The sequence below is a fragment of the Halictus rubicundus genome, chromosome 12, assembly GCF_050948215.1.
Source record: "Halictus rubicundus isolate RS-2024b chromosome 12, iyHalRubi1_principal, whole genome shotgun sequence".
Lineage (NCBI taxonomy): Eukaryota > Metazoa > Arthropoda > Insecta > Hymenoptera > Halictidae > Halictus > Halictus rubicundus.
In genome coordinates this window covers 1,586,105-1,612,079 of record NC_135160.1, presented here as the reverse complement: position 1 = coordinate 1,612,079, position 25,975 = coordinate 1,586,105, and the positions used below count along the sequence as shown (strand labels likewise).

The 25,975-nt window shown below is 39.7% G+C and overlaps 3 protein-coding genes and 1 long non-coding RNA gene across 15 annotated transcripts in view; 2 read left to right on the top strand and 2 right to left on the bottom strand.

Moving 5' to 3' along the window:
* The first annotated feature begins 1,105 nt into the window (after nucleotides 1-1,105).
* Nucleotides 1,106-3,542, top strand: LOC143359544 (uncharacterized). Its single transcript, XM_076797529.1, has 3 exons — nucleotides 1,106-1,470; nucleotides 2,121-2,273; nucleotides 2,752-3,542. The coding sequence occupies exons 1-3, from the start codon at nucleotides 1,284-1,286 to the stop codon at nucleotides 2,967-2,969; spliced, it is 558 nt and encodes a 185-aa protein (XP_076653644.1). The 5' UTR covers nucleotides 1,106-1,283; the 3' UTR covers nucleotides 2,970-3,542.
* Nucleotides 3,543-3,804: 262 nt separating this feature from the next.
* On the bottom strand, nucleotides 3,805-5,756 carry LOC143359543 (uncharacterized). The gene is made up of 2 exons (XM_076797528.1): nucleotides 5,285-5,756; nucleotides 3,805-5,001 (listed from the first exon to the last, which is right to left on the bottom strand). The coding sequence occupies exons 1-2, from the start codon at nucleotides 5,540-5,542 to the stop codon at nucleotides 4,090-4,092; spliced, it is 1,170 nt and encodes a 389-aa protein (XP_076653643.1). The 5' UTR covers nucleotides 5,543-5,756; the 3' UTR covers nucleotides 3,805-4,089.
* A 1,288-nt stretch (nucleotides 5,757-7,044) lies between these two features.
* Nucleotides 7,045-25,975, bottom strand: part of Shi (dynamin-1 shibire) — a 32,849-nt gene continuing 13,918 nt past the window's right edge. For 10 of the 12 annotated variants that reach the window (XM_076798618.1, XM_076798619.1, XM_076798620.1 and 7 more), the window contains 3 exons: nucleotides 25,716-25,904; nucleotides 22,033-22,128; nucleotides 7,045-9,762 (listed from right to left, as the gene is read on the bottom strand). In XM_076798618.1, coding sequence (XP_076654733.1) covers nucleotides 9,699-9,762; nucleotides 22,033-22,128; nucleotides 25,716-25,904 — 349 coding nt within the window. In that variant the 3' untranslated portion in view covers nucleotides 7,045-9,698. Of the gene's footprint in view, nucleotides 9,763-22,032; nucleotides 22,129-24,634; nucleotides 24,754-25,715; nucleotides 25,905-25,975 lie in introns of those variants that run through there. The other 2 variants (XM_076798628.1, XM_076798629.1) reach the window with 2 other exon arrangements.
* Nucleotides 22,136-23,684, top strand: LOC143360072 (uncharacterized). The gene is made up of 2 exons (XR_013083204.1): nucleotides 22,136-22,287; nucleotides 22,532-23,684. It is a non-coding gene; the product is annotated as an uncharacterized LOC143360072 (long non-coding RNA).

Sequence of the window (25,975 nt, the reverse complement as noted above, 5' to 3'; positions counted from 1 at the left end):
GATATCGCCATGACCTCTTTCAACATATTCTCCAATTTTTACGACATTCTGTTCTATACTTCTCTAATCTTTTCCATTTGGTAAATATTTGGTCGTCTCTGGTCTTCTATTTTTCCGATTTTTATTAACTATTTATACGCTTTTACTTTGACCTCTATCACCAAGTCTATATGTCTTGTTTCTAGTTACTGTACTGCGAATGCTGTGCGTCTATGGCAAAAATTAGTAGGTGAAATATAAAATGACGAATAGATATTAAAAGAACTTAAGAGTATCAACATATTTGTTACTGCCGTGGACAATAGGCTGGCCCTTAGCTGTAGGGATCAAAATTTTGTGTACAATATGGCGGCGCCCTTACCTGTCAAAAACACATAAAATCGCTTAACTTTTGAACTAGTGAATTCCTAACATTAAAACTTGGATTTTCGGCATTTTTCGCCAAAATCTACAGGATTGCATAAAAATAAGTTAAAAATTTCTGATTTACTCAGGAAAAGTTTAGCCTATTTAATGATATTTCATAACATATAATTCAATGTAATGTATAATTCATTTTTCCGTATTTCATATTTCCTTTTACTGGTATAATTTGCATTGGAACGACACTTTTATAACAAATACATCGTCGATGAACTACTGAACAATGGTCGCACCAATGACCTTGAAGAGACGCTTCCTTATTTCCACTTGGTCCAAACTTGGTCGCGCGATAAAAAAAAGAAATTATATCTTAGAATTCCTCATGCATCATCAATTTCGTAATTAACCAAATACTTTTATCGCCGGTTGACTAATGTTTACATGCCGACAGTCAATTTGTTAAATAACCTAGATATTTTCTAACTGGAAAAATGTATCGAAGAGACGCGGAGATATTGTGCCTTCGCGCCGTGTGGGTTATCTACAACACATGTGCAGATATCCCCTTACAAAGGAGACGCGTATACTGCCATGTACGTTTTGAATCTGGAAGGTCTAGCCAGATAAGAGAGTCGTGGTGGTCGTCACCGATATCACTTGTCCCGTCAGAAAAATCTTCTCTTTTTTTTCTCCTATTCTCGTTTTGTTTGCGGTCGAACCTATCTCCCCACTCGCTGGTCAGCCGAGTTTATATAAATTCGAACCAATATTACAACGTAGAATCAGTGTAACGCTGTTATTCTACGCGACGAACACGCGACACGCAAGAATCAGTGAAAAATCGGTTTTTCGTGTTTCCGAAATTTGAGCTGCTCAAGAACGAACAATCTCGACAGAGATTTGCTATTTGGATCCGTTTGATGACAATTCTGCACGACTCTGATCGCGGCTGTATGAGGTTTCGGGCAACCAGACACCAAACTCGAAGATCCAAAAGGCTTGGTAGCGAAGCTCGACTACGGGCAGCCGAAACCATTAGCGTTGCAAAGACGAAAAACATCATCACCAAAAGGGAAATCGCTGAGTTGCTCTTCGAAACCTGTACTGGTTCGTGTTTTTCTAAACTCTATCGTCGTTGAGGATTTGTGTTAATAAAATTATTCCATCGTGTCCATCCTCGCACTTTTTAAGACTCGATAAAGAGTCGGCGAACAAGAAGACTGTTACGTCACAAACATTCGCGTTAGTCTGCCGAGCTCCATTGTTTCTCGTACCTTCATTCTGTCTCCATTCATTCCTCCTCCTTCTCTTTATAACGTTCAACTACTTCATCCAGGCCTCCCCCCTCTATCATCCCTCTTCCTAGATTTTCATTGACAGAGCTCTACACCAATTTTCTTCTCCTCATCTCGCATTTCCCTTTTCCTTCCTGGAATCGATATCTTTCCCCTCCTGCTTAGTTTCTTAATCAAAGTGCAGCTGCACTAATTCCTCCTTCATGTGGCCCCTAATTGTTTCTTGTTAGATCTTGTCGTATCACCTCCATATTTCACCCCCTTTAACATCTTCGATCTCTTTTAGCATGTTTCGTACCTTCGCATCGAAGAATCTTCCAATTTGTATATCTTCATGTCAATAATGCCCAATTATCTCTGCAAACAATATCTTTCTTAGCATTTGCAATTATTGTATTTCTTTTTCTCCTATAGTTATATCATTCTGAGAAAAATTTCTAAGTCCAGAAAGTTCTGTTGCAGACTGTAAAAAGATGGCCGCCATACCGCAAGGTGCATTCACAGCGTGCAAAGTTCGATGCAATCTCGAACGGGACAGTATGATAACCCACTCGATGGACCAGAAAGAGAAAGCGGGCAAAGAAGCCCTGTTCAACGCAAGACTCTCCGAAGAAGGTATTTATACTATAATTATCGCAGTTACATAAGATGCATTTTTATTTTTAGAATTGATAAATTTGTTGATAAGATCCACGCTTATCAATTTACTATAAATAGTCTCTTAATGTGCTTTGCACAAAGATATGCTAAAATAGTATCAGGCTGAAACATAAAATTAGAAATTTAATCAAATTAAATGAAAAGTAACTCCTTAATAAAACCGCGGAGAACATTTTCGCAAAGGAAAAAGTTACTTCAAATGATCTCAGGAACTATCCCTTTCAAGGAAGTGCAACAATTTTGGGACACCCTGTATATTTTCCAAATGCATTTTCACCTTGTGCACAGTTTGTTCAGACGTGAAAGATTAATCGTATTAGTAGTATTACCTAATATTTTGTGTACAACTAGTTCGATGTAGGGAATTAGTTTGTGTTGAAATTTACCACTTTTTCGGTTTTCATGAACTTTGTGATAACAATTGATTTTGCAGGTAGAGAGCCAACGCCGATGAAGTACAGCAGCAAACTAATGAACAGCATCTGGGGACTTTACAATCGTTATTCTGTGCACAACTTTAAGAAGAACACCGATGCCAACGACGACGGGGTGCTTCGATCGTTCGTGGCGGTTTTGGGTGCAGCTTTCGACAGCCACGCACCCGCCGCGAACAAAATGGCTGCAGCTGCAGTCGCCAAGAGTAATTCTTAAAGAAGAGAAACCAAAGACCGATTTACAATTAAGCTTTCTTCTGTTTTATCCATTTGTCGATTATTTCGGACTAACGAATGTCAATCGGAATATATATAGAATGATCAATGATGGCACGGAGGCTTGAAGATTTTTATTAAAAAGTATTGTTGGCAATACTTATTGCTAGACCGCGATGTTTAAGCGCGTGATAATATACAGAACACAGTGGGATGTAAATCTTAATAAAGACGAGCACAGACTCTATTTTAACAAGCTGCATACATAGCAGATAAGAGTCGGTTACTTTGATTCAGGTCTCTGTGCAACATAGCGAGACGTTGAATTTGCGTAAACATTCGCGGTCTACTCGTTAAGTTTACTATCTTTCAGGCATTTTTTCGCCGCGAAGATAACGAGGAGAACATATTATTTGAACACGAAACGACTGAAACGATATTCGTTAATTAAATGAACTGTTAAAGATAATCTAAAGACGTCTTTCACGAATGAGAAAGTATATTTTATATTCTACGATACTGTCCAACGAACTTGGAAATGAAATGAGCGTAATAAAATGCTATAGATATATCATATCGTGTGTTTTCATTTTAAACGTTAAGTAACGGCCAAACATATTCCGAACTGCTGTACACGTTGAAGAATTTTTTAACTCTCTACAGTCAGAATTTTAGTTACGTTAAATAATTTATGTAACTTGAAAACAGCAAGTGTTTTCCTTTAGACACAAGATGTATGTATGATTCATTGTCGTATAATTTTCTTCACAGTTATAATGACTAATAGACAGCGGATTTGATTGGAAAATACTAATTTTGCATGACGAACCGCTATCTAATAATTAAAATATTTTGATTGCTGATAATATTGTAGAAGAAAAAGATACTTTGTATTTTGTCGTGTGTCTACTTTTACTTAATTACATAAATATTCTTGTACAATGTCTGGAACATAGATGGGTACTTTATTTATTCTCAAATTGAATTCACAGTTTTAAAAAAATATTGAAAGTACTCTGACGCTTGTTTTTTTTTTTGATATTGTAGATAAAAATAATATTAGACCGAAAGATACGGACACATTAGCACACGATTTGAAAATTGCATGGAGCTACAGAGGGTTAAGCTGACAAGCCGTGCGAGGACAAAGTTAAACCGGAAGTCTGGTCTACGTAAGGTGTTTTTTCATAGCGACTGTTCTGAGTATGTTTCCCGGACGGTTTTCTTATCGTGTATGTTCTTGGTTTCCTCTGTGGATGATATTCTTCGAGTTTACCGGAACTATCGGAAACGTCTACTTCCAAATTCAAGGAAATGGACGTCGAGGACGTTACTTCCGATTCTTCTTCAGTGGTGGAATTCTCTTCTACGTGGTTCTCGATCAGAGGCAACTTATTTCTCAGTCTTCGAACGTCGTTATTTAAAACGAAACTATTTTCACGACTGATCGCTTCGATGTTATCATTTCCCTTCGTTCTGAAAGAGTCCCCGTAATTTTGTTTGTTTAAATCAGGATAATTTTCGAGAACAACTCTTCCACAGACCGTGAACGTGCTTTCACTTGGGTTTCGAATAATTTTCTTTGTGATCACAGCGTTCTTAATTTTCGAGAAATAAAAATTTGGGCGTTTCGAATAGAAATTGAAACTCTTGCGGTTTCTTCTTGGCGTTTGCGAGTCGGTCTGTGTGCACACGGTTGTCAATGATTTGTCATCGTCTAATAAACATAGTTCTTTGCCTTGTGCGCTGTTTTTCGCTCGAACAGCACGCACGTCTAACGTGGAATCTATCACGTGCGTATCTAGTTCGCAACTGATTTCGGAAAAATTTCGATAATCGTTTAGCTGCTTTTGGGGGGATGTTGTCTTGTCGAGTCTACGCGAGGAATTATTTTTATTGGATAATTGATCTGTTTGACTGCTCCCATCTTTCGAATATGGAATTTGTAGAGCTTCTTTCTTTTTTCCAAAATGGAACATGTATTTCAGAGTGGAAAATAATGATGCCTCCTGGATTGAATGATGACAGGAAATCTGTTGATAAAATGTTAATGAAGTAGCACACAACGATAATTTAAAACAGCTATAATTAATCCAGCTACGGTCATTAAGACGATAAACGTTTAGAAAAAATTAGGGATTTTAAATGCACGTCAAGTAGTAAGTGATTTCATAAAAAAATTTACAATATAAATATTTATTTATCTAAGCCATAAAAGATTGTAATTAACTATTTTTTAAAATATTTCTTAAAAATTAAACGAAAGTGAAAACTACTCAGCTTATAGTGTAATAAATAATATATATGTATAAATACCTCTGTTTCCTTTGCGGGTCTTTTCCCATTTCCTGGGAAAGTTAGTCCAGTTGTTTTTATAGATTTTCCTAATTTATATAAAATATATGGTCTTTCTATTTTCTTCTTGGTCAATGTTTTCTCATTATTCGCAAGATAATTATTTCGTAGCGTGCCAATTTCCTCTCGCAAATCATCCAAATTGTTGGCGAGCACTTTGATCTGATCGATCACTTGCATCATTTTTCGTTGATCGCGTGCACACGTTTGAATCGACATACTAATTCATCTGATTTACCAAATTTTTTGTCAGTTATTACTAATTTGTGTTACAGTTGATTACACTATAAACGTTTAGCGTTACAATTTATTTTCGAAAGAGGGTAAAACAATAATCGGCTTTTTAAATTGCAGTTTTATAAGCGAAATTGTTTTAGATTGATTGTAGATGGCGATACACGATACTGGAAATATTGATTATTATTTTATATAGTAAAGTAACGAATTTGTTATTGAAATGTCTTGTAGTTTTCTGGTTATATTGAATAAACGTTATGATTTCAGTGTGAAAATGAATACACAAATTTTATTATAACAATCTAAACTATGCAATAATGCTGGACCGAGTATATTTGTTAACTGCAATTAACCCTATACGCTGATCAGAAATACTTGCATACAAAATCCTGGAATAATATTTCAAATAGCGTTCCATTTTAAAGAAATACATCTCACAACACATACAGGAACATATCAATCATTTTTAAAAAATCGATTATTCTTTTACCCAATTTTGAAAATAACAATTTGGAACGTTAGCAGGAACATCACATAATACAATGTTACATAACCAAAAACAAGAATTTACGTCGTAAAAAACTCGATTCACACTGAATTTTCATTAATAGAGAATTTCAAGGCGATAACCAATTTTTGGATGTGCAATATCTCAATTAGAAAACCGCAATTTAAACAAAAACAAAATAATAAATCCGAAACCACAATAATCCATAAATTCATAATTATCCGTAACTATTATTTATTCACGAAATAATTATCTGTAACTTGCAATTAAATAACATCATTATATTTATCTCACGTAAAGACGAAACACGTCAGTGTTATTCTGCGAAACACAACACTTTTAGAAAACATACATTGGCGTTTTGATAAGCGTACCGACTTTTCGAGACCGCGACAGTTCTTGGCTAAATCGTTTCAATTTTGCCACTTTTTAACAGCATTCATTTCGAAGATAGATTAATATAATGTATTAAAAAATGCATGCAAAGTCGCTCATGTCGTTAGCATGCATTCAATTTTTTCATCAAATAGAGCGTGTTGGAAAAAAATTTGCATCGATTACTTCGTCAAGGATTGTAACACTGAAATAATAATTTCAGAAAACAATCTTAAAAATACTGAACATTAAGAAACTGTGTTTCTTATTTGTATCACAGATACATCCGACATAAACAATACTTGTAATATTTTTCAATTAAAAAAATCACCTTTCATGGTAAATTTATCAAAACGCTTAAACTAACAGATTAAAACTTGAAAAAGACGATTGTACCTTTTCAACAAATTGGTTTTCTTATTTGAAACATTGATACATATGATATAAGTATTATTTGTAATGTTTTTCAATTATCTTTCGTGCTAAATTTAGGAATCGTTCAACCCAACCGATTGAAACCTAAAAGTAAACGAAAAAGTCGAAAAGAACGACATTTTGTTTTCGAAAGTTCCGAGGATGTCGGGGGAATCACACGGGGAGATTGTATTAAATATCATTTATTTCGTCAGTCGGTGTCGCGTATCATAGCAGATTGGCTATCAGCGTGTGAAGTTTGGTAATACAAAAAGAAGTCCTTCCCTCCAAGCACGTACATCGACACATAATACTATACTCGTATTTGATTTTTTTTTATGTACACATTACAACATTGGTTTCCGTTTTTGTTAAAATAATTATCATCCTTCCGAGGGACATTCGCAGATATCGGGCTCGCCGGTCCCTCCGGTGAAAGCGTTTTTCCTATCACAACGGCTAAACAGATTTTTCGTTGATCATGCAGAAATGTGACCGTGAAAACCGATAAAAATGAAACAACACGCCGCGCCGGCGCGTTTATTTTTACACACCGATACAGAATTTTTTCGGTTTCTCGCTCGCGTGTTTACGTGACAGAAACACCGTGTGTGTGTGTGTGTGTGTGTGTGTGTGTGTGTGTGTGTGTGTGTGTGTGTGTGTGTGTGTGTGTGTGTGTGTGTGTGTGTGTGTGTGTGTGTGTGTGTGTGTGTGTGTGTGTGTGTGTGTGTGTGTGTGTGTGTGTGTGTGTGTGTGTGTGTGTGTGTGCGCGCGCGCGTCTGCGCGGGCCATCGAATTTCGTCCTATCTATATTCGTTGTTCGATCATCAAATTTCGTTTCTTACAAAACCCGAGCTGTAAAATGGCATCGTTCATCGTACTTGAATAAATTACTCGTACAAAAGAAGGGGGGGTAGCGTTTCACGACGAACCGTCGCAGAATCGTACTTCCGGTTTTCGCGGACAAGCGGTTTCTGGAATGCTGTTGTCGGTCGCGTGCGTGTTTGTGTGTGTGTGCATGTGTATGTATATGTGTATGCGTGTGTGCACCGGCTCTAAAACGTTAGGGCAGGCCACGTACTTTTGATCTAGTAAGTTCTTCTAAAATCGAGGTAATCGGGTTGTATTGTGGCGGCACCAGCTCGCCATCAGGGAGCTTGCGACCGGATGACACTACCATTTTCGCAAGTACCCGATCCGTTATCGATCACTATACCGTCCTCTTCCGATATTCCAGCGTCTAAGGCAAGCATTACCGACAAGTCCTCTAGCAGACCCCGGACACGAAACGCTACTTTTCTTTTGCCTCCTCTCACAGATTACAGACCCCCATGTGATTGTATACCTTTCCATAGCTCAGATGAAAGCTTGCATGAAACAAATGTTCAGCCTCTGAAGTTGCTGCGGACCCCTGTCCTCAGCTATCTCTACAGCTGTATATGGTCTATATGCTCAAACTCAAACTATACTGGAATTACATTGTATCGCTTCAGAATACTTGAGACACCACCTTGAGTGGAGGAAAAATAACGGGAGCGTTACGTGTCCTGGATCTACTAGAGGACTCAGTGGAGCCATCTAGCCAAGCCTGCCAAACGCTGAGATATCGGAAGACGATTCAGCAGGGTATACAGTGTTTACTCTATATATGTCCCAAATGCCTAGTCGATGAAAGTCCCAGAACTATCCCCAAGAAGCTCGAGAGACGTCGATCGCCTTTAGAGCTTCGCTGTCCTTTCCTACGTTCGACGTGGATCAAAGAATAGTATCTCCTGGCCGATATATGTCTCTGGCTAGACCCGTGTTTCGGACATACATCGAGTAAACACTGTATACAAGGATCGGTGACGGGTCGGGTGGTTGCGAGAAAAGTAGTGTCACCTTGATATAAGACCCCTGGTGGCGAGAGTGTAGAGATGCCGCCACAGTATAATATATACCGTCCACGAATCTCGCTCCAACAATATCATATAGACACGAGTCTTCGGACAAGAAGTCGGGTTCCAGTGGCTACCGAGCAATTTTCAAGTTCAACACGGCTACTCGAAATGTTAGCGTCCAACGAATCGAAACGATAGGAACAGCAAGCTTTCTAAGCTGAACGAAGCTGCACGTGCACCGTCGTGATATCTCCCCTCTTTACCTATAATACTGACAGCTCTAAACGAAATCGAAATTTGCCGAGAACAACACTAGCCACGCGATTCCTGTCGGAAGACCCATCTTATCACCGAATACGAGCTAACGAATGAATCCGTTCCTCCGGAGTTGATCGCGCGCATCCAGCGGCGTTGAACGTTTAATACTTAGCAGCTAAACGTAACTAAACGCGTTTAACGAATTATATAAATAACATAGAAGACGAAAGTATGTCGGAGAAAGAAGAAGTTAGAAGTGACTGATTGAATCTCTGGCTGCTGGTCGTCGAGACACAGACTAGACCCCCGGTTGCTGGTCGCGTCTCATCGTCTGCCCTTGTTTCTTGGTCCCTCTTTCTCTTCCGTTTTTATGTTTTCTGGCACAGCCTTGTTCCTCCTGCTCCATGGATCGTCCCGTTCGCGATCCGCGAGGATGATAAATCGACGCGATCTCCGCGCACCTTCAGAGGCGGGGGCGTGGGTGGGGTCGTTGCGGATCCGAAGCTGACTCGTCCTGGTCCTGGAGAGGATTCCCACCCGGGCAATCCGATGCTGCCCAGGTGACGGATGATCGTGTTCCTGTTTTGTCCCCCAGAGCTCTTCGTGTCCCGGCTCCCGGTCATCGGCTTGTTTCGCAACGAATTTCTTCGAACAGTCTCGGGCGTGGTTGCGCACAGGTGTCGTGTGCTTTCCGTGGACTAGCTCAGTTTAATCGGCCGTAGTACGGTCTGTCGGGAATTCGGGGAGGAATATTGGGTACGGGACGCCTATAACATACACAGTGATTAAATACTTGGTGATTTTGTCAGTCGCGACGATTGGACGCGCCGAGATAAAGAAAGAAAAAGCGGCGGTGACGCTTGTGTGCGTGTGCGAGCTTTACCAACCTTCCGATACGAAACGGAAACGAGCTTTCAACGAATTTCAACAGTTTCTTTTCTGCTGGTTTTCGAAAACAGACAAAACTACTTCTTGGGGCCAGAAATTATTTTCTCTGTAAAATAATATTCGGTATCAACCGACGGAAATAGAATTATATTCTATGCATTAGAGATTTGAAAAATGAGTATAATTTTAGAATTTTTGTTCTTCGAAATTTATATCTCGTTGCATAGAAGGAATTAATGATACAGCGTTTTCTCGATATATGTCAACAATACGGGTCTTGCCAGCGACAAATATCGCCTAAGAGATACGATTCTTTGATCCACGCTGAACGTTGTTGTTATGGTTATACTCGAGGCTTCTCAAGCTCCGCGGCCCCTCGCGGCGCATACCCCGCGTTAGTGGGGATAGTTCTGCGACTTTTATTGGCCAGGTATTTGCGACATATATCGAGAAAAGACTGTAACTGAATTGGTGTGTATTAGTGTTTCGTATCCGAAGGGTGAAACATGAGATGATATTCCGACGTCCAATTAAACTTCAGTCGACTATACCGCATTCTGAACTCGACTTCGGTATAATCAATTTCAACTTGAGAAATATCTTCATCGCGCGAAGCATGTATCTTCGGGAAAGAAAGAGAAACTTAATTGAACCCCGCGAGCACTTAATTTATCCATTGGATAATGAACATGACAAATGAGTACAATAAAACGGAATATCTCTTCATTGATGTCACATTTCTAACGAGGAAATGTAATAATAGTAACATCAAGTACGTGAAAAGTGACGAGTGAAATTGCCTTAGCTATACGAAAAGAGATAGACTGCGGAGTTCATACAATTTGTGGAAGATGAAATATTCCGGAGCTCTAAATTTTCATAGTCCGATTCTTCTAATTTATCAACTAGAATCTAGAGCGAAGTATGTGCGTAAATATCGTTTGACGATGATTTCTATTTGCATAAATATCCGCAGTCCGAATTTCTATAACGAACAATAGCGATGATATGAGGTGAAGTGCGTGTGTAATAGAAAAATACATATATAGATATATAAATGAACAAAAAGAGTAACACAACAAAAGGAACGCGGATATGGGACGATGAACTGCCAAGGAAATTCAAACAGATTTGCAACAACATGCTCAAGCGGTAGCGAAAAAAAAAACACATGCACAAATGAACGTACGGAAAGCACACGCTCGAACCTTTCACGCCTGAACCTAACCCATTTGTTTCGCGGCATGAGAACAATACTGTAGAAACAATATGTATATCGAAAGTTTCGAGCGTGTTTCGAGCGCACGGTAAATATGGTAAATTTGATTGACATTACTTTACAAGTAAAATCCTGGACACGTGGCGGTGGTAGGATAGTAAAGGTCAGCGTTGTGGTTCGTTCAAAGAAAAAAAGAACGCAGAAACGCGAATACGCATTCCAGCGTGCGGGGAAAATCAGATTTTCCCGCGTTCCCAATTAAAACAAAAACGAAAATAAACGTTATAATCACACGCAAGGTTAAACGAAAGCAAAACCAGACTGAATTAGTGTGGAAGGTTAAACGACCAGTGTGTAGGTACAGCAACGTCTCGATATTTGTGGCGACTTCAGAAATGCCATTGTTTACAGGCAATATTCTTTAATATTTTTAAAATTATTTATTTATGATACTTGTAGCAACACAGTCGTGGGATTATTCTGATTGAAACGACACCAAACACGACACTGCTTGGATCCGATTTACTCGTTTAATCCGCGATACAGTGGAACCTCGATTATCCGAACTCACCAGTGGAATCATATTAAACTACAGTGTTAGTTAGATTTATATAGATTTCTTGCTATTTTACTGTCGTATACGGATTGGTTTAGACTGAATTCTGTGCATTTGAAATACGTGCTCGGATACAATGGAGAGTTCGGATAATCGAAGTTCCACAACATAGTGAATTAAACGAGTACACGTGATCCTAACGGTATCGTGTTTGGACTCATTTTAATCAGAAAAACATGGCGAATGCGACGGTCAAAGTTTCACAAAGAAATAATTAAAAATAAAAGAGTATCGTCATTGGACTAGTATTGTCTCGCCAGTATATCTAATCCTGGCGTTCCATTACACATTTCTGCGATCGATAATGACGCGAAGTAAATGATCCACAAATATTAGACATTACTGTATGTATATAATCAACAATCGAGATCGTTTAGCAACACAGGGATCCGACCAGCGAGATATTTCGCTGGCAAAAAAAAAAAGATAGTCCCCGGTGCGGAAATGCGTTTCCGGTCGTCAGATAGCTGCAGGCTTTCTCTCGAATTCTCATTCTTTTATATATAGAGATATATATATTTATAATCTATAACATGTTATTCCCTATATACACATTTATATTGCAGCAAAACAGTGTTACGTGGTGTTTACCGTAAATCGTCGTTTACGATAGTACAACGGTGTGTGAATCGTGTGTGAGGTGCATAATCCGAAAAGTGGATTCTCCGGCGAGCGAACCCCGTCAAACAACTGGCAACAATGCATATTCCGGCAAGAGCGAACGCTCCTCCCCTCTCCGCGAAAAGGGAATTCTCGGTTGTTATAAAAATCATACGGTTAAATAAGTATCAAAAAGAATCATCTCGGAACGATTCTACGCAGCTAACGAATCGGAACAGTGACGTTGCCGAACAACGTGTTAGGGTACTCCTTTTTTTCAGTTTGCCGAGGGTGTTTTGCTCTCGTCTCGCTTTCACCTTTCGGATCGCCCTTGGGTTGTCCGGTTTCGACGTCGGCGTCGGGCTCTTAACACTTTATCTACCGGAAGCCTCGGCTTTTCAATAATTGTGCTATACCAAGTGGGAGCTTACAAATCTTCTTTTACACAATAATTCCAAACGAAATTATTATATTACGCTATTGAGGGTGAGTTGCTGGTTCATGATAGAAGTTTCTGATGCTCTAGAAGGATCTATTTAGAAGATCCTCAGCCATGGGCCACAGACTTCCAAAATTATGGAATAATCGGCCCGGAGATAATGTGTTAATAATAATGAATCAACTATCCGGGCGCGACGTCGACGCCAAATCCCGACGAGAGAGTCGTGGTGGTCTCCGTTGGGTTTCAGCTTATTGTTACATTATTCGTCGACCTCTTTCGCCCTGTCTGTCGTCGTTCAAGGTTCGCGCGTGTGTCTTCGTCGGTCATCGGCCCCGCGCGCAAAACAGGATGTGATGGTCGCACGTGTACGTGTATGTATGTATGTGTGTGTGTGTGTGTCGCTCGGTTTTCTCTTGCGTTACACAGTCTGCAAGCTTCGGTAACTAGGGCTCTTTTTCGTTCGCTAGAGTTAAGGCTTGTAGATGGAAGCATGCGTGTTAATGATCGCAAAAACGACGCGTCACGCGGCCACGTGTTTCCGGTCGCGCGCTCGGTTTCTCTTGCTCTAGCGGAATGCAACTGACTGCAGGACTCTGATGTTCGAGGGACTTGTAAAAAGAAATATATATAAATAAATAAACGTCGCTGGTTCTCCTTTCAAAACGCAATTCCTAGGGAACTCGAGGCGCCCGCTGGGTTACAATACGGGGACACTTGAGGGAGAGGCTCGTGTCTAAAAATCAACCTTTTGTCTTTCACTTTCGCAATTTTGTATCTTTAGAACGTTTCAAAATATAGTGTTTACTCTATACATGTCCGAGATGCCTCGCCGATAAAAGTCCTGGAACTGTCCCCACTCTAACTTCGGCGTGGATCAAAGAATCATATGTCCTCGCCGATATATGTAGCGTGTTTTGGACATATATCGAGTAAACACTGTATTCCGAGAATCGCGATTTACCGATCGAATTGAATAATTTCGTGTAAATTCTGAAAGTTATCAGTAGACTGCGGATCACTTTTATAGTTATATTAAATTGTGAAAATGTGTTGTCAAATTCTCCCACTGTTATATAAATTACAGCCACCCGTTCTTGTCATAAATTCACAAAATCCGCAGTCCAGTTATCAGTTTTCTTGGGAAAAGTTGTGAAATCATTGACATACTTTATTTCCTGACACGAAGTAGCCCCCATCAAGCACGAACTAATTAACCGCGATGCCATTCCCGTTGCCACAAAGTGGAAAGTACAACGACAACGGTACTTCCAACATTCGCGAGAGAATCGACCATCGTTCCGTTCGCAAGATCAGGATGCATACCCACGGAAAGCCAAGTGTGTTTGCCTATCGAAGATCAAATTTAGGCTCGCCGCGCGAGTGTTGTTGCTGATCGCACGGTACAAGTACAAAAACAAACTGTTGCGAGGGGCTCTTTTCCGGAACGAAACGTTAGTTAATCGGTTTAATTGACGGGCATGAAAGCGATGTACTTGTCGAAAATGTCTCGCGATTCAGCGAGCACCGTTTAATTCGCTAATTACCTTTCGTTGTAACATTTGTGACGCGGATATTCCACCCGGACTAAACCGTTCGACGGTTCCTAAAAGTTTTGTTCTTTTCTCTCTCTCGGCGTTAATTGGATGTAAAAATCGAATTGCGTACAGAGTGTCCTTAACGAGCAAACAAGAAATGCGAAACGATCCACGTTGAGACTTTTTTAGCACGACTGTTGACGTTTAGAAAGTAGTAACAGAAAGAACTAAAATTTGATTGGCAATGTTATATAAATTTCGTTTATTATTCAATAGTAAAACTGTTTGCCTAAATAATAATAAACGATGTACCCGTATTCACGAGCGGTGGAGATTCTACAATCGTTTCCCGAAACTATACGCATGCATGAAATAAAATTGAAATCATTGTGGAAGGGTCAGGCACCCTTCCAGAAGGAACAGCCTGCATACTTGAATAATGAATTTCGCGATTCAGAGTTCTCGCGGTGATCTAAGGAGCAAGGAACCGAGGTTGTGCAAAAATGTCGAAGGGTGGAACCACCGGAACGCTCTCGACGAGCATCATCAAATTGTCTGGACACACCTCGAGAGAACGATCGTCTTCTGCTAGTGTAGGTATTCGCTACTTTGATATGCCCAGTTGTTGGGACAACGCTACGCCTCGCAGAATGTTCGTACACCTACGCTTACATAACTATTCTTCGTCGCCTCTGTTTCTTTTTTTCGCGACAACGACGAGCACCGTCATCGAAACGGACAAGGCTGAAACGGTCGCCTTCGCGAAAACCGAAAAAGTTGCTCACGACCTACCGAACATGGAACATTACGGCGCTACCAAACAAACAACGTCTCCTTACGCCCTATACAGTATATCTAAATATAATTAATAATTCCCATTAATCATAATGTAACGATAATACCGTAATCGTAATTAGTTCAACGCAGAATCTATTCACCAAAATTCTGGCGTTTTACGGGTGCATAAAATGATTAGCACGTGTGGTTGTATACGTACATACGTATGTATATGTATATATATATAGATATACATAGATCTGTACAATAACATTACAACAATACTACCTTTTGGCTTGTTCGCGAGTTTTTCCTAAACCAGCGATGGGCACGGATGTCTGCCGCAGACAATGCGCTTCCCCCACCAACGTCGTTTTCGTGCAGCGCGCATCTTCGCTGCGCAGCGGGGCACGAAAGAGACGTTGGTGGGGGAAGCGGGCAGCTTAGGGGCCCCTACCGTGCCCATCGCTGTCCTAAACAGTACAAGCGACGTGCACGGTTGTTTCTTTCGGTTCTCATTTCGGTGGAACAACTATATAATATTGGATCTGCGACCACGATCGCGACCGTAACCGCGAAACACGGTGTTCGCGTTCAGTATGAACAATGAGCGACTCTGTTCGTCTCGCGGGAGCGACGCGCGTTCGCGAGAGAAATACCTAATCTCGCACCGTTGTCTCCGGGAAACGTATCCACCGAGACGCGGATACAGCGAAACCATAAAATTCATTTCTCACAGGAACTCAAAAAAGTTCCCAGGATCGCCGTAGAAAAAATGGTCTCGATTCAATCACTATTCAGCCAGTTTAAAAAATTGTACAATGCGGCAATCGTTAGACCGCGAATTTTATACATTTATAAGAAAAATGGATAGATCGGGTATAAAACTGAGAAGTCGTTGGAAGGATCGCATTATCTTCGACCTTTGAAGATGATTGAAAAATAAAAATTTTCATTTAACTTCCCCGTTTCTTACAATCGACTTGGACAATTGTTGCACAAAGATCCGCAGTCTACCGATTGTTATTACAACGTCGTAGATTGTTGCTTTTCGTTTCGCTGTATCGCCTGTACACCAGATTGATTCGACGCAAAGCGACCACCGCAGAAATGATCAAACATTTGAGGAAGCAAATAGAACGTCCGGGAATCGATAGAATTTACAGTCTTTCCTCGATATATGTCCGAGATATCTAGCCGATAAAAATCCCAGATCTATCCCCACTGCCGCGAAGTGTACCCCGTGAGGGGCCAAGAAGCTTCGCTGTCCTTATCAAAGTATAGTATCTTCTAGCGGATATATGTGGGTAGACACGTGTTGCGGACATATATCGAGTAAACACTGTATTTAGTAAGGTTTAGGCCTTCGAGACATCGGAACGCGGAAACCGGGGTGGACACACGGTTCGTTCAATTTCAAAAAGCACTGTCCTTGGAACTTGACCTTCGGGACGACCTTTTGCGAGAGCACCAATCATTTGACTTTTTCGAGAGCCGAGAAGGGAAAGCGACGTGGATGCTCGAGGGTATTACAAGCACCTGAGAGGGTACTTTCCGATGCAGGCAACCGGAGAGAGGGGACCCGTTATGAAGTGCTGTATACATACCTGTGGCAATATGCCAAGGCAAGAGGGTCGAAAGGGAGATGGTTCTGACGGGGACATAACTCTATTTTCAATTTGTTGTAGGAAATAATTGGAAATTTTGTTCATACATCCACAAGGCACAGTGCATGCACATCAATGCATTCTTCAGCAGCGAAGAAATTCGAGGAAAAGCGTTTCTGGAGCACACACGATGGTGACTCACGTTGACGTAAGAATCCAGTGACCTCGTTACACTTAATTATGCCTCTGGCGAGGCTCATGGATCTACCCAAAGATCATCTCCAGCGAAGGCAAGAATATAGAAGATGGTTTCCACTGGTACCGAGTATGCAGTTTGGCTGAACATGGGAAACTGGAAATGTGATCTTACTTGAACATCTATTTCTGGTGAATGTTACAGGAAAATGGGTACATGTAACCGGAACAGTATCGTTGCCCTTGGCTACAAATATCAGACCGATCCAAGAGTTATACGCATCGATCATGTGTACGCGACCGGAAGAGGGTCGTTGCTCTTGGTTACAAACGTTGCGTCGATCGAAGAGATCTGGATTATGCATATGCGACCAGGAGAAGATTGTTGTCCTAGAATATGGAAGTTAGGCTGATTAGGTTGTAGCCTTGTCATCAGAGAAATTCTAGCTCTCAGTTACAGTTGTAAAACTGAGAAGGGGGTTAGAATTGTTACCCTACATCACCGTGCTACTACCGAGAAGAACATTGACGTGATAGAAATCTGGGGCATTTTGTCGTTTCAAAAGTCAGGATTTAAACCGAACCGTATCTCCTCCAGATATCTGAGAACAATCAAACCAGCAAACCAACTAGGAAAAATGACTGAAAGTTGAAAATACAGTGTTTACTCTAGATATGTACCGAATGCCTAGCCGATAAAAGTCCCAGAACTATCCCCACTGCCGTATCCTTTTCTACGTTCGGCGCGGATCAAAGAATAGTATCTCCTCGCCGATATATGTCCCTGACTGGACCCGTGTTTTGGACATATATCGAGTAAACACTGTATAAATTAGGCCCTGCCCGACACCGCGTTCTAGGCCAGAGGACAGTTTCTCAATAACGAAGGGCAGTCATTCTTCGCAGAATCGTCGACAGAAACCAACGGTGGAGATTACACACGCTCACTCTAATAGCAAAATTGTTGTAAATGTTCCAAGACTGACCAGGTAGAACCGTCAACTCGCCTGGGTCGAGTTTTCCGATCATCGTCTCGTCTTTGACTGTCTTTTTTTCATTCTTTTCTCTTTCTCTCTCTCTCTCTCTCTCTCTCTCTCTCTCTCTCTCTCTCTCTCTCTCGTGTGATCGAGCGATCGATAGGGAACGAACACGAAGGCGCGCAGTGACACGGGAAATGCGAGTCCATCGTCGTCGATGCTCTTCTAAAGCGATTATCTACCCAGGGAGATCTTCGACGGTTTGCTGTAACGAAAAATAATATTTTCTTTTTGTAATTGCACTTCGATCATTGCCCTCGATCTTCCGCGCGTCACTGCGCAGAGGCATTCGACGAATCAAACCTCGAGTTCTCTCGCGTAGTATCGCTTTTGCCGCGACCGTTTTAATTGCGCGAACCCCGTCGTCGCCTTCCGATTAACGATCATCATAATTATAGAACCGTTCGTCGGGGCAACAGATACGGGGACGCTCTGCAGGGAAATCGTGGTGGAAACGGAGCGCAAACTCGAGCTCTATCTTTTGCTTCGGCGCGACCAGATTTTGCGGATTGATCTGCGTTTTTATTAGACAAGATACCGATTCGATGTGACCCTCTTGCGAGACATCGGGGTCACCATATTTCTAGACTGCTCATGTTTGTACAAATTCAAATCTTTAGACCGTGATTCAAGCAAACAAAAATTATCATTTAGTTTCACGTACTTCAACGAGAGACGAATATTCTTATTAAACGTTATAACAAATTTTTAGAACATCATGTTTCGTATGAACTACCTTTATGTATAATTAAAAAGACTGAACACATATTTTATCACTTAAAACATTGTAAGAGATTCTCAATAGAAGATCAATTGTAAGAGATACTCATAAAACATTCAATATTTACTAAATAAACGTATGGAAGAGGAATGCATTATATATATATAAAATTATAAAAAATTAATTATTATCATGTACTTATAGAGAATTCATGTAAAAATATTTTAGATGCTGAAAGCTGTATTATAAAATTAGTTCTAAAGTAAAAATCATACGTGATCTCTAAAAGAATACAATAAATTATAAATCTAAATGGAAGTTATATTTTCATATTATCTCCAATGTTTCCTAACCATTATTACAAGAAATAGTTCTTATTCTTGTTAAATAGTCTACAGAAATCTAAATTTGCATAAAAATGCGGAGTCTAGGAATAATTGTCACCGTTTGTTTGGATCGTATAAATAATACAATATAAAAAAGAATGTACACGTTTCTAAGCATTTTATAAATCAAATTTCATTTATATGCATGTACTTTTATATTCTTCTTAATTATTTTTCTTAGATTAATTTACTAATTGATAAGTAAAAAGCATATAAATACTGTCAAATTAATCTCGAATTTTTAGTATTAGAATTCTGGTTATCGTGCATTTCAACTGTGCTGCCCTTCATGCAATTTCTCTAATTGAATTCGCCGATGCGTATTCGTCTTTTGCAGCTTTCGTAAGAACGTCTTTATAATTTCATTACTGTTGTTGCTCATAGAATACGGATTAGCGAGTATGGGCTTTCTCTTGACGGTTTTCTCAGAGGAATTTTGTACGTGACCGGTTTTATGCGATAGCTATAGTTTTTTTCGTCGGTGGAGAGATTTTAAGAGAAACAAAATAAAAATTTAGTCCGTATAAATCAGTCCGTTTTAGTCGACTTTCAGTTTCAGTTCGAACACCACTTCAGCTTGAATTTTGTTTAAAGATGTACAGTGTTTACTCTATATATATCCGAAATGCCTAGACGATAAATGATAAAATGAGGGACCCTGAACCGAGGCCTCTAGAGCGAGAATATTATCTCCTGGCCGATATATGTCCCTGGATAAACCCATGTTTGGATTTGGAAATTACATCGAGTAAACACTGTATTTCGAATACTGTTTCTCACATGTAATAGTAGATAAGCTGTCAATTTCAATAACGTTAATGTTTAGTGCCATTTACGGTATAACACAATTCATCAGTAGAACCTGATTCGTGTAAAATTGAATGACAACAGGAGTTCGTAGATGCATGCCTACTTCATACATAGCATCCAAATACAAGAAACTAAAGGGACGTTCCTTTAAAAAATTCTACGGAATTTCACCAAAAATATCACAACTTTTCCATAACCAATCTCAACAATTAACAAAAAATATACTAACCCATACGTTGTGTTAGCCACACGAAAATAACTAACTACTCCGTCTCCCGCCAAGTTCCCTTACAAACAATCTTATCTAAAATAATATATTCACACATTAACGAAACCTACTTATACATAATTATATAATACACAACGGTAAGTCGACGTGGGTGTACTACGCGAAATCGGAAGCCCGTCGCTCCGCGAGACGTGGGAACGCGTTCGATTAGCAAAAAACGTGATCGATACGTATCGCATAATCTTTCGTTATGTATACAGACAGTCAACTAACTATAAACCGCCCAAATACGGCCACGGAGCCTATGAAGCAACGAAGTATCTCAAAATCGGTATACAATTAGTGCTCCCGAACGGCCGCCGCGTGATATACACTCATTACACACTGTTTAACGATACACGATTAACTAATTAAAATTACTCCGACCCGATCTTTCTCCTTAAAATTACTCACGATCTGATTCTTTCTTTAATTTTCTTTGTTTCGTTTGTTAGACCTATTCAGAGATAGATAGATAGATAGATAGAGAGACAGAGATAGAGAGATAGGGAGAGAGAGAGAGAAAGAAAGAGAGCGAAAAAAGATGGTTCGCGACTCAGGATTTTCATGCAAAATCCTCGAAGCATATCTACGCTATATCACATCCTATGTCTGAGCACGTGTTTCTTATTTTCTTGCTGTTTGCTGTCGTTAATTATTCTGTTAGGTAATTTAACTATTTTATATATATATATTTATTTATTTATATTTAATACGGTGGCTTTAATAGGTCTAGAACGGAACTAAAACACGGTGAACATCTTAAGAGGTAGAGAAACAGTGACTCGGTACTCGGCGTTACTTAAAAATAATTATTCGGTCGCATCGAACGCATTGCTGGCCCGAATATCATTGTATTCTCGAATTCGATAATCGATTAAACGAAACGAGCGTTCGACTATATCCCAACAGCATGACATTTCTCTTTTTGTCTCAAGAACAAACGGATTCTCAAGCGTTGGCCGATATGGAAGATATCACCATCAACGTTCTCGTCGCGATTGTACAAAATTCATTTCTCTCTCTCAACAATCCGACGCTCCCGATAATCGAAACACCATTTTCTTTTTGTTGTTCTTTTCTCGATCGCATTGCAGGGTTGCTTTTCTATTTTTGGTAGACTTTCCAGGACAGATTCGCTGGATTCGATCTAGGGGAGGGGGGGTGGATAACGTTCCATACGTTTCTTTACACGGGGGTCTAGACGGCAAGAAGATGGCGCGCGTCTTCGGGCGCGGAACGAGAGGGATCAGACACCGCGTTGTGTCTCTTTTGTACACCGTACATATAAAATATCATACTCGTCGTAAAACTCGACACGGCGGAGAAGCATGGTCTCGCCTATCTCATTAACGCGCTCTACTACAACAATATATGCGCCTGTTGCCGACTGCATTGCTTTGTCTTACAAATATACAGAGTTATATCCTTAATCACCTACGGTGGGCGTTATGCAACACAAGCGCGCGCGTACCAACACGTGCGCACACGGTACACGTGTCCGTTCGATTGCTTCTGTATTATGTGCAGGGTATTTATGTTCAATAATATATCATCTTCAAAGGCATCATCGCTGTTAATTCAATTTTCTCGGACCATGCAAGAGAGATATATAGATATACATAGAGAGAGAGAGAGAGAGAGAGAGAGAGAGAGAGAGAGAGAGAGAGAGAGAGAAAAGAGTGAAAGGAAAATACACAACGACCACGCGGAACAATGTTGTTATTCCAAACGTTCTATTATCCGGGTAGGGAAAACAGTAAAGACATCGAATTAGTGTTCATTCGCAACCCTGAACAGTCTACCGATCTACTTGCGCAACTTAACAAGGAGTTACCAATCGAATAAATCGCAAATCGTGGTTAGAAGAGCGAAGGACGTGTGTAAAGATATATGCCGGTCATAGAAAAGTATGGACAGCTATGGTTTTGTTTACTTGATCTTGAATGCATCCATCAGCTCGTTCACGGCGGCATTTGCAGCGGCCTGTGTCGCGGCTTGCGTAATCCTCTGCTGCAGACCACCCCCGCGACTAAACATACACCACGGACACTCTCATTTCATCGCTGATTTCGCTGCGTTATGCGTTATGCGTACCGTACGCTTTCTCGTTTAGAAAACTGGACGATTCGATTCGTACGACCCTTGAACCACACCGTGGTGCACGGTACATAAGGTTTCGAGCTTCGAGGTTTAACCCTTTGCACTCGAAGCCATTTTAACTCCAAAACGAAACATTTTTTCCGACCTTGAATATTTCCCTTCTATATATATGCTTTCATGCTATACATACGAAAATGGTGCAATTTACTCGTACAGTACTGAAATATTTAGTAATTTATTAAATGCAAACTAATTTAATAATGTAAAAAATATTTTGAATAATAATACAGCAATTTTTAGTGGCGCCTTACAGTCGCCATTCGAGTGCTGAGGGTTAATCGCCTCCTTTCTTAACGCGATTATTGCTTGCAGAGACTTATTGCCTTCTTACGATAGTTTGCTGATTGATTTCCACGTCTCCTCAACCCCTCGACATACAAATCAACACTGGGGACTACCTAAACGCAACCGATGCGTGATCCACTCGTTTGCCAAATCGATTCACTCCACGATAACAAGCAGAGACAATTGAGGAGGCAGTATACAGTGTTCACTCTATATATGTCCCAAATGCCTAGCCGATAAAAGTCCCAGAACTATCCCCACTGCCGCGGGGCGTACCCCGCGAGGGGCCAAGAAGCTCGAGAGACCTCGGTCGCCGATATACTCGATATATGTCCCCGGTTAGACCCGTGTTTTGGACATATATCGAGTAAACACTGTATTTTTAAAAGTTCTTTAAACCCTTGCGATGGTATTAAGCCTAATTATTAAAGAAATTTATTCTGGGCGTAAAATGTTAACCCCGCGCAAGGAGAGCTTGAAACATTGCTCATGAAAACATTTTTATGGTGCCGATAATTGTAAAAAAAAAAGATCTGGCAAACAATATTTTACTTCACTTTGTACAATGGCATAACAATAACATAACAGTCCCGAGACGTCTTTGTATGTCGAGGGATTAAGTATATAGAAATTGAGTTTCGTTCAGGGACATTTTTTTACAGAAATTCTGTTCGAACTTGTACACTTTGTTAAAAAATAATTCCAAGGGTAACATTTCTTCCGAACAGATACTTTTTTATTTTTTTGTAAATGGTCTCGAGGAACAGATAGATTAGAATCAATATGCGTAATAAACATTCTGTGAAAACAGATTACTTTGAAATGCTTATTTAAAAAAGTACCATGAGAGAAACACAAATATGCTTTGAACTGTGAACTATCTACGGAAATCTTCAATATTTCTTAACATTGATGGAGAACTCTTTTAAATTTTACGAACTTTTAGAAAAGCTGTCTCAATAACAACAGAATTTCCAAAATTACACTGTTTCCATAAGAAAAGTTGCCTAAAAGAACAATGCTCCATTAAAAGTATCGGGCAAGAAAATCCTTGCAAGTAATAAGCTTTGAAAAAATGTATATTTAACAACGCCTCGATAAGAATTACATTTCCAAAACCGAACATACCATACATCGTTTTTTAAAAAAACGGAATGGAACGCGTACCACGTGGTAGTACAATGAAATTTCAATTGAAAAAAGAAATTGAATAAAACAAGATGAATATATTTTTAATGCAGGCACCGACACATCCGTCCGTAATTAACTATTCACAAGATTCGAAATGATTTTGTGGAGAGTTCATAGAACAAACGAAAATAGAAAAGCAACGGTGATAGAGAAGAAGCTTACGGCTGTAAAACGTGTTGCAAGATCATCGTGTGTTTCGTATAATTACAACATTCTCATAGAACATTTGAAACGACTGTTCCGAGAAACACTTGGGAAACGCATTTCACAAGTGGCTGTTTTACTTCGTTATCTTTCTTCGATTAAAAATGTCATGCTGTTAGTAAGCGAATAAATACTTATCCACCTGTGATAAGAACCCAGGACCACTTTATTTTACAACGTTTTTAGTTGTATATACAAGCGTCATGTACAATTCCGTCGAACTAATTTACAATGAAAGAAATATATTCACTCTACCTATGTTATATATACTCATTTTTCGTTTACGAACGAGCGTAATCCGTATAATATATCTAATTTATTTCTCATGATTTTTGATCGATCGTAGACAATTAGGATTTTTTAATTAGGGATGTGCAAAGCTGATCGTGCAAGCTGCCCTCGCGTATATTCCGTGTACGAACACCGAAACTTAGTATAATAATATTAGTTAGAGAGTTTCAGTTTGAAGAGCGCAAACGATTCGCGAGAAACGATATTCTTGGTCGTTCTTATAAAATAATTGGACCGCTCGAAAATAAACGTGGATATGATAGTAATCGCTGGGCCAATAGTCGTCGAATTACCCGTTTCTACCCGACCGCTAAACTAAATGACTCGAATTAATGACGCGCGTGCTCGCACACCCCTAATTAACAGTGATCACGTAATTTGTAATATATCCAGACAGAAACATATAGCATTAGGAAATTGTATTTCGTGTAAAATGTACACTGAGTAGATGTATCGATATATTATATATGTATATTGATTAGTAGGGAATAGGCGAGTTAGTGCGAAGACTTATTGTCGGCGCCTGCAATAGAAAGTGATGTTAGCACCAAAGCCCCGGTTCACACAAAGCTATAGAGACAAGCGACTGCAAACTTCCATGTCTGATAACTCTTTTGCTTTATTTTTCTTTTCTTTTTGTCTTTAGGTTAAAGATTACAAAATTAAAAAAAAGGACCTTCACCTCGTTACACAGAAACATAGAAGACTGTTTCGGACACAAACTGACAGAACGTTGTGCAAAACTTCTTAAATGTGAGACTTGACAATTCAAAGGTACACTTGATAGTACAAAGTGCCTCCAATTTTGCATGTTCTTAATGTTTTATGTATTTCAACCCGACAAGTTCAAAAAGGAGCCTGGTATCACGTGCTTATAATGCAGGGTGTGCTATGTGTAGATAATACATAGATATAGTAATGTGAGTAAAATGGAATTGAGATCTTTGAACACATGTGCTGGGAGCTACCTACATTGTATCTTCTTCGCTCGAAGAACCAAATAATATTCAAATTTAATAAATGTAATTTAAACTATATGCAACTTGTACGTCTCAATATAATAAGTGAGAAGTTAAAAAGATCCTGTAAAGGAATATACACAACCAATGCACTACATCAAAATTTACACGAGATCTATTTCAGCAAGATATTTGAAACATATTTTTCCATTCCTCCAATATGGACAATGACTAACGAAAAAAGAATATGTGTCAAATATTTTTCCAAAAGCTGGCTCTCACGTAAATATTGTATGGGTGTGCGAGTACTGGCGAAGGAAATTAAAAATGTGTCCATTCATTTCTTTTCAGGACAAATATTTACAGCAAAGGGTACAAACTCTCCTCAAGTATAAACTCTATGTAAATTTAGAAATATGTAAGAAGTTCACCATCATGATTCATTAGAGGTCCCTTTTCACTTGTCGGGTTATACAGAGTAAATATTACTGGTAAAAATAATCCATGTGATTAATGTTGTACTTACGATGGTATTAGTGGAGGCGGTAGGCCAGGTGTAGCACGGGTCGGTGGTGGTCCACCAGGTCCAGGTCGGTTGGGAATGGCCGGTGCTGGTCGGCCACCAGCTGGAACCGGTGGAGGTGCTCGAGAACTAGAAAGAGGTGGTGGCTGTGTCACTCCACGTCTGGGACCACCAGGAGATGGTGGTGATAACCTGTAACAAATGGAAGTCAAAGTTAATCAAAGTTATTAAACCAATCCACAGTTGTTTAGGTAGCAGTAGAC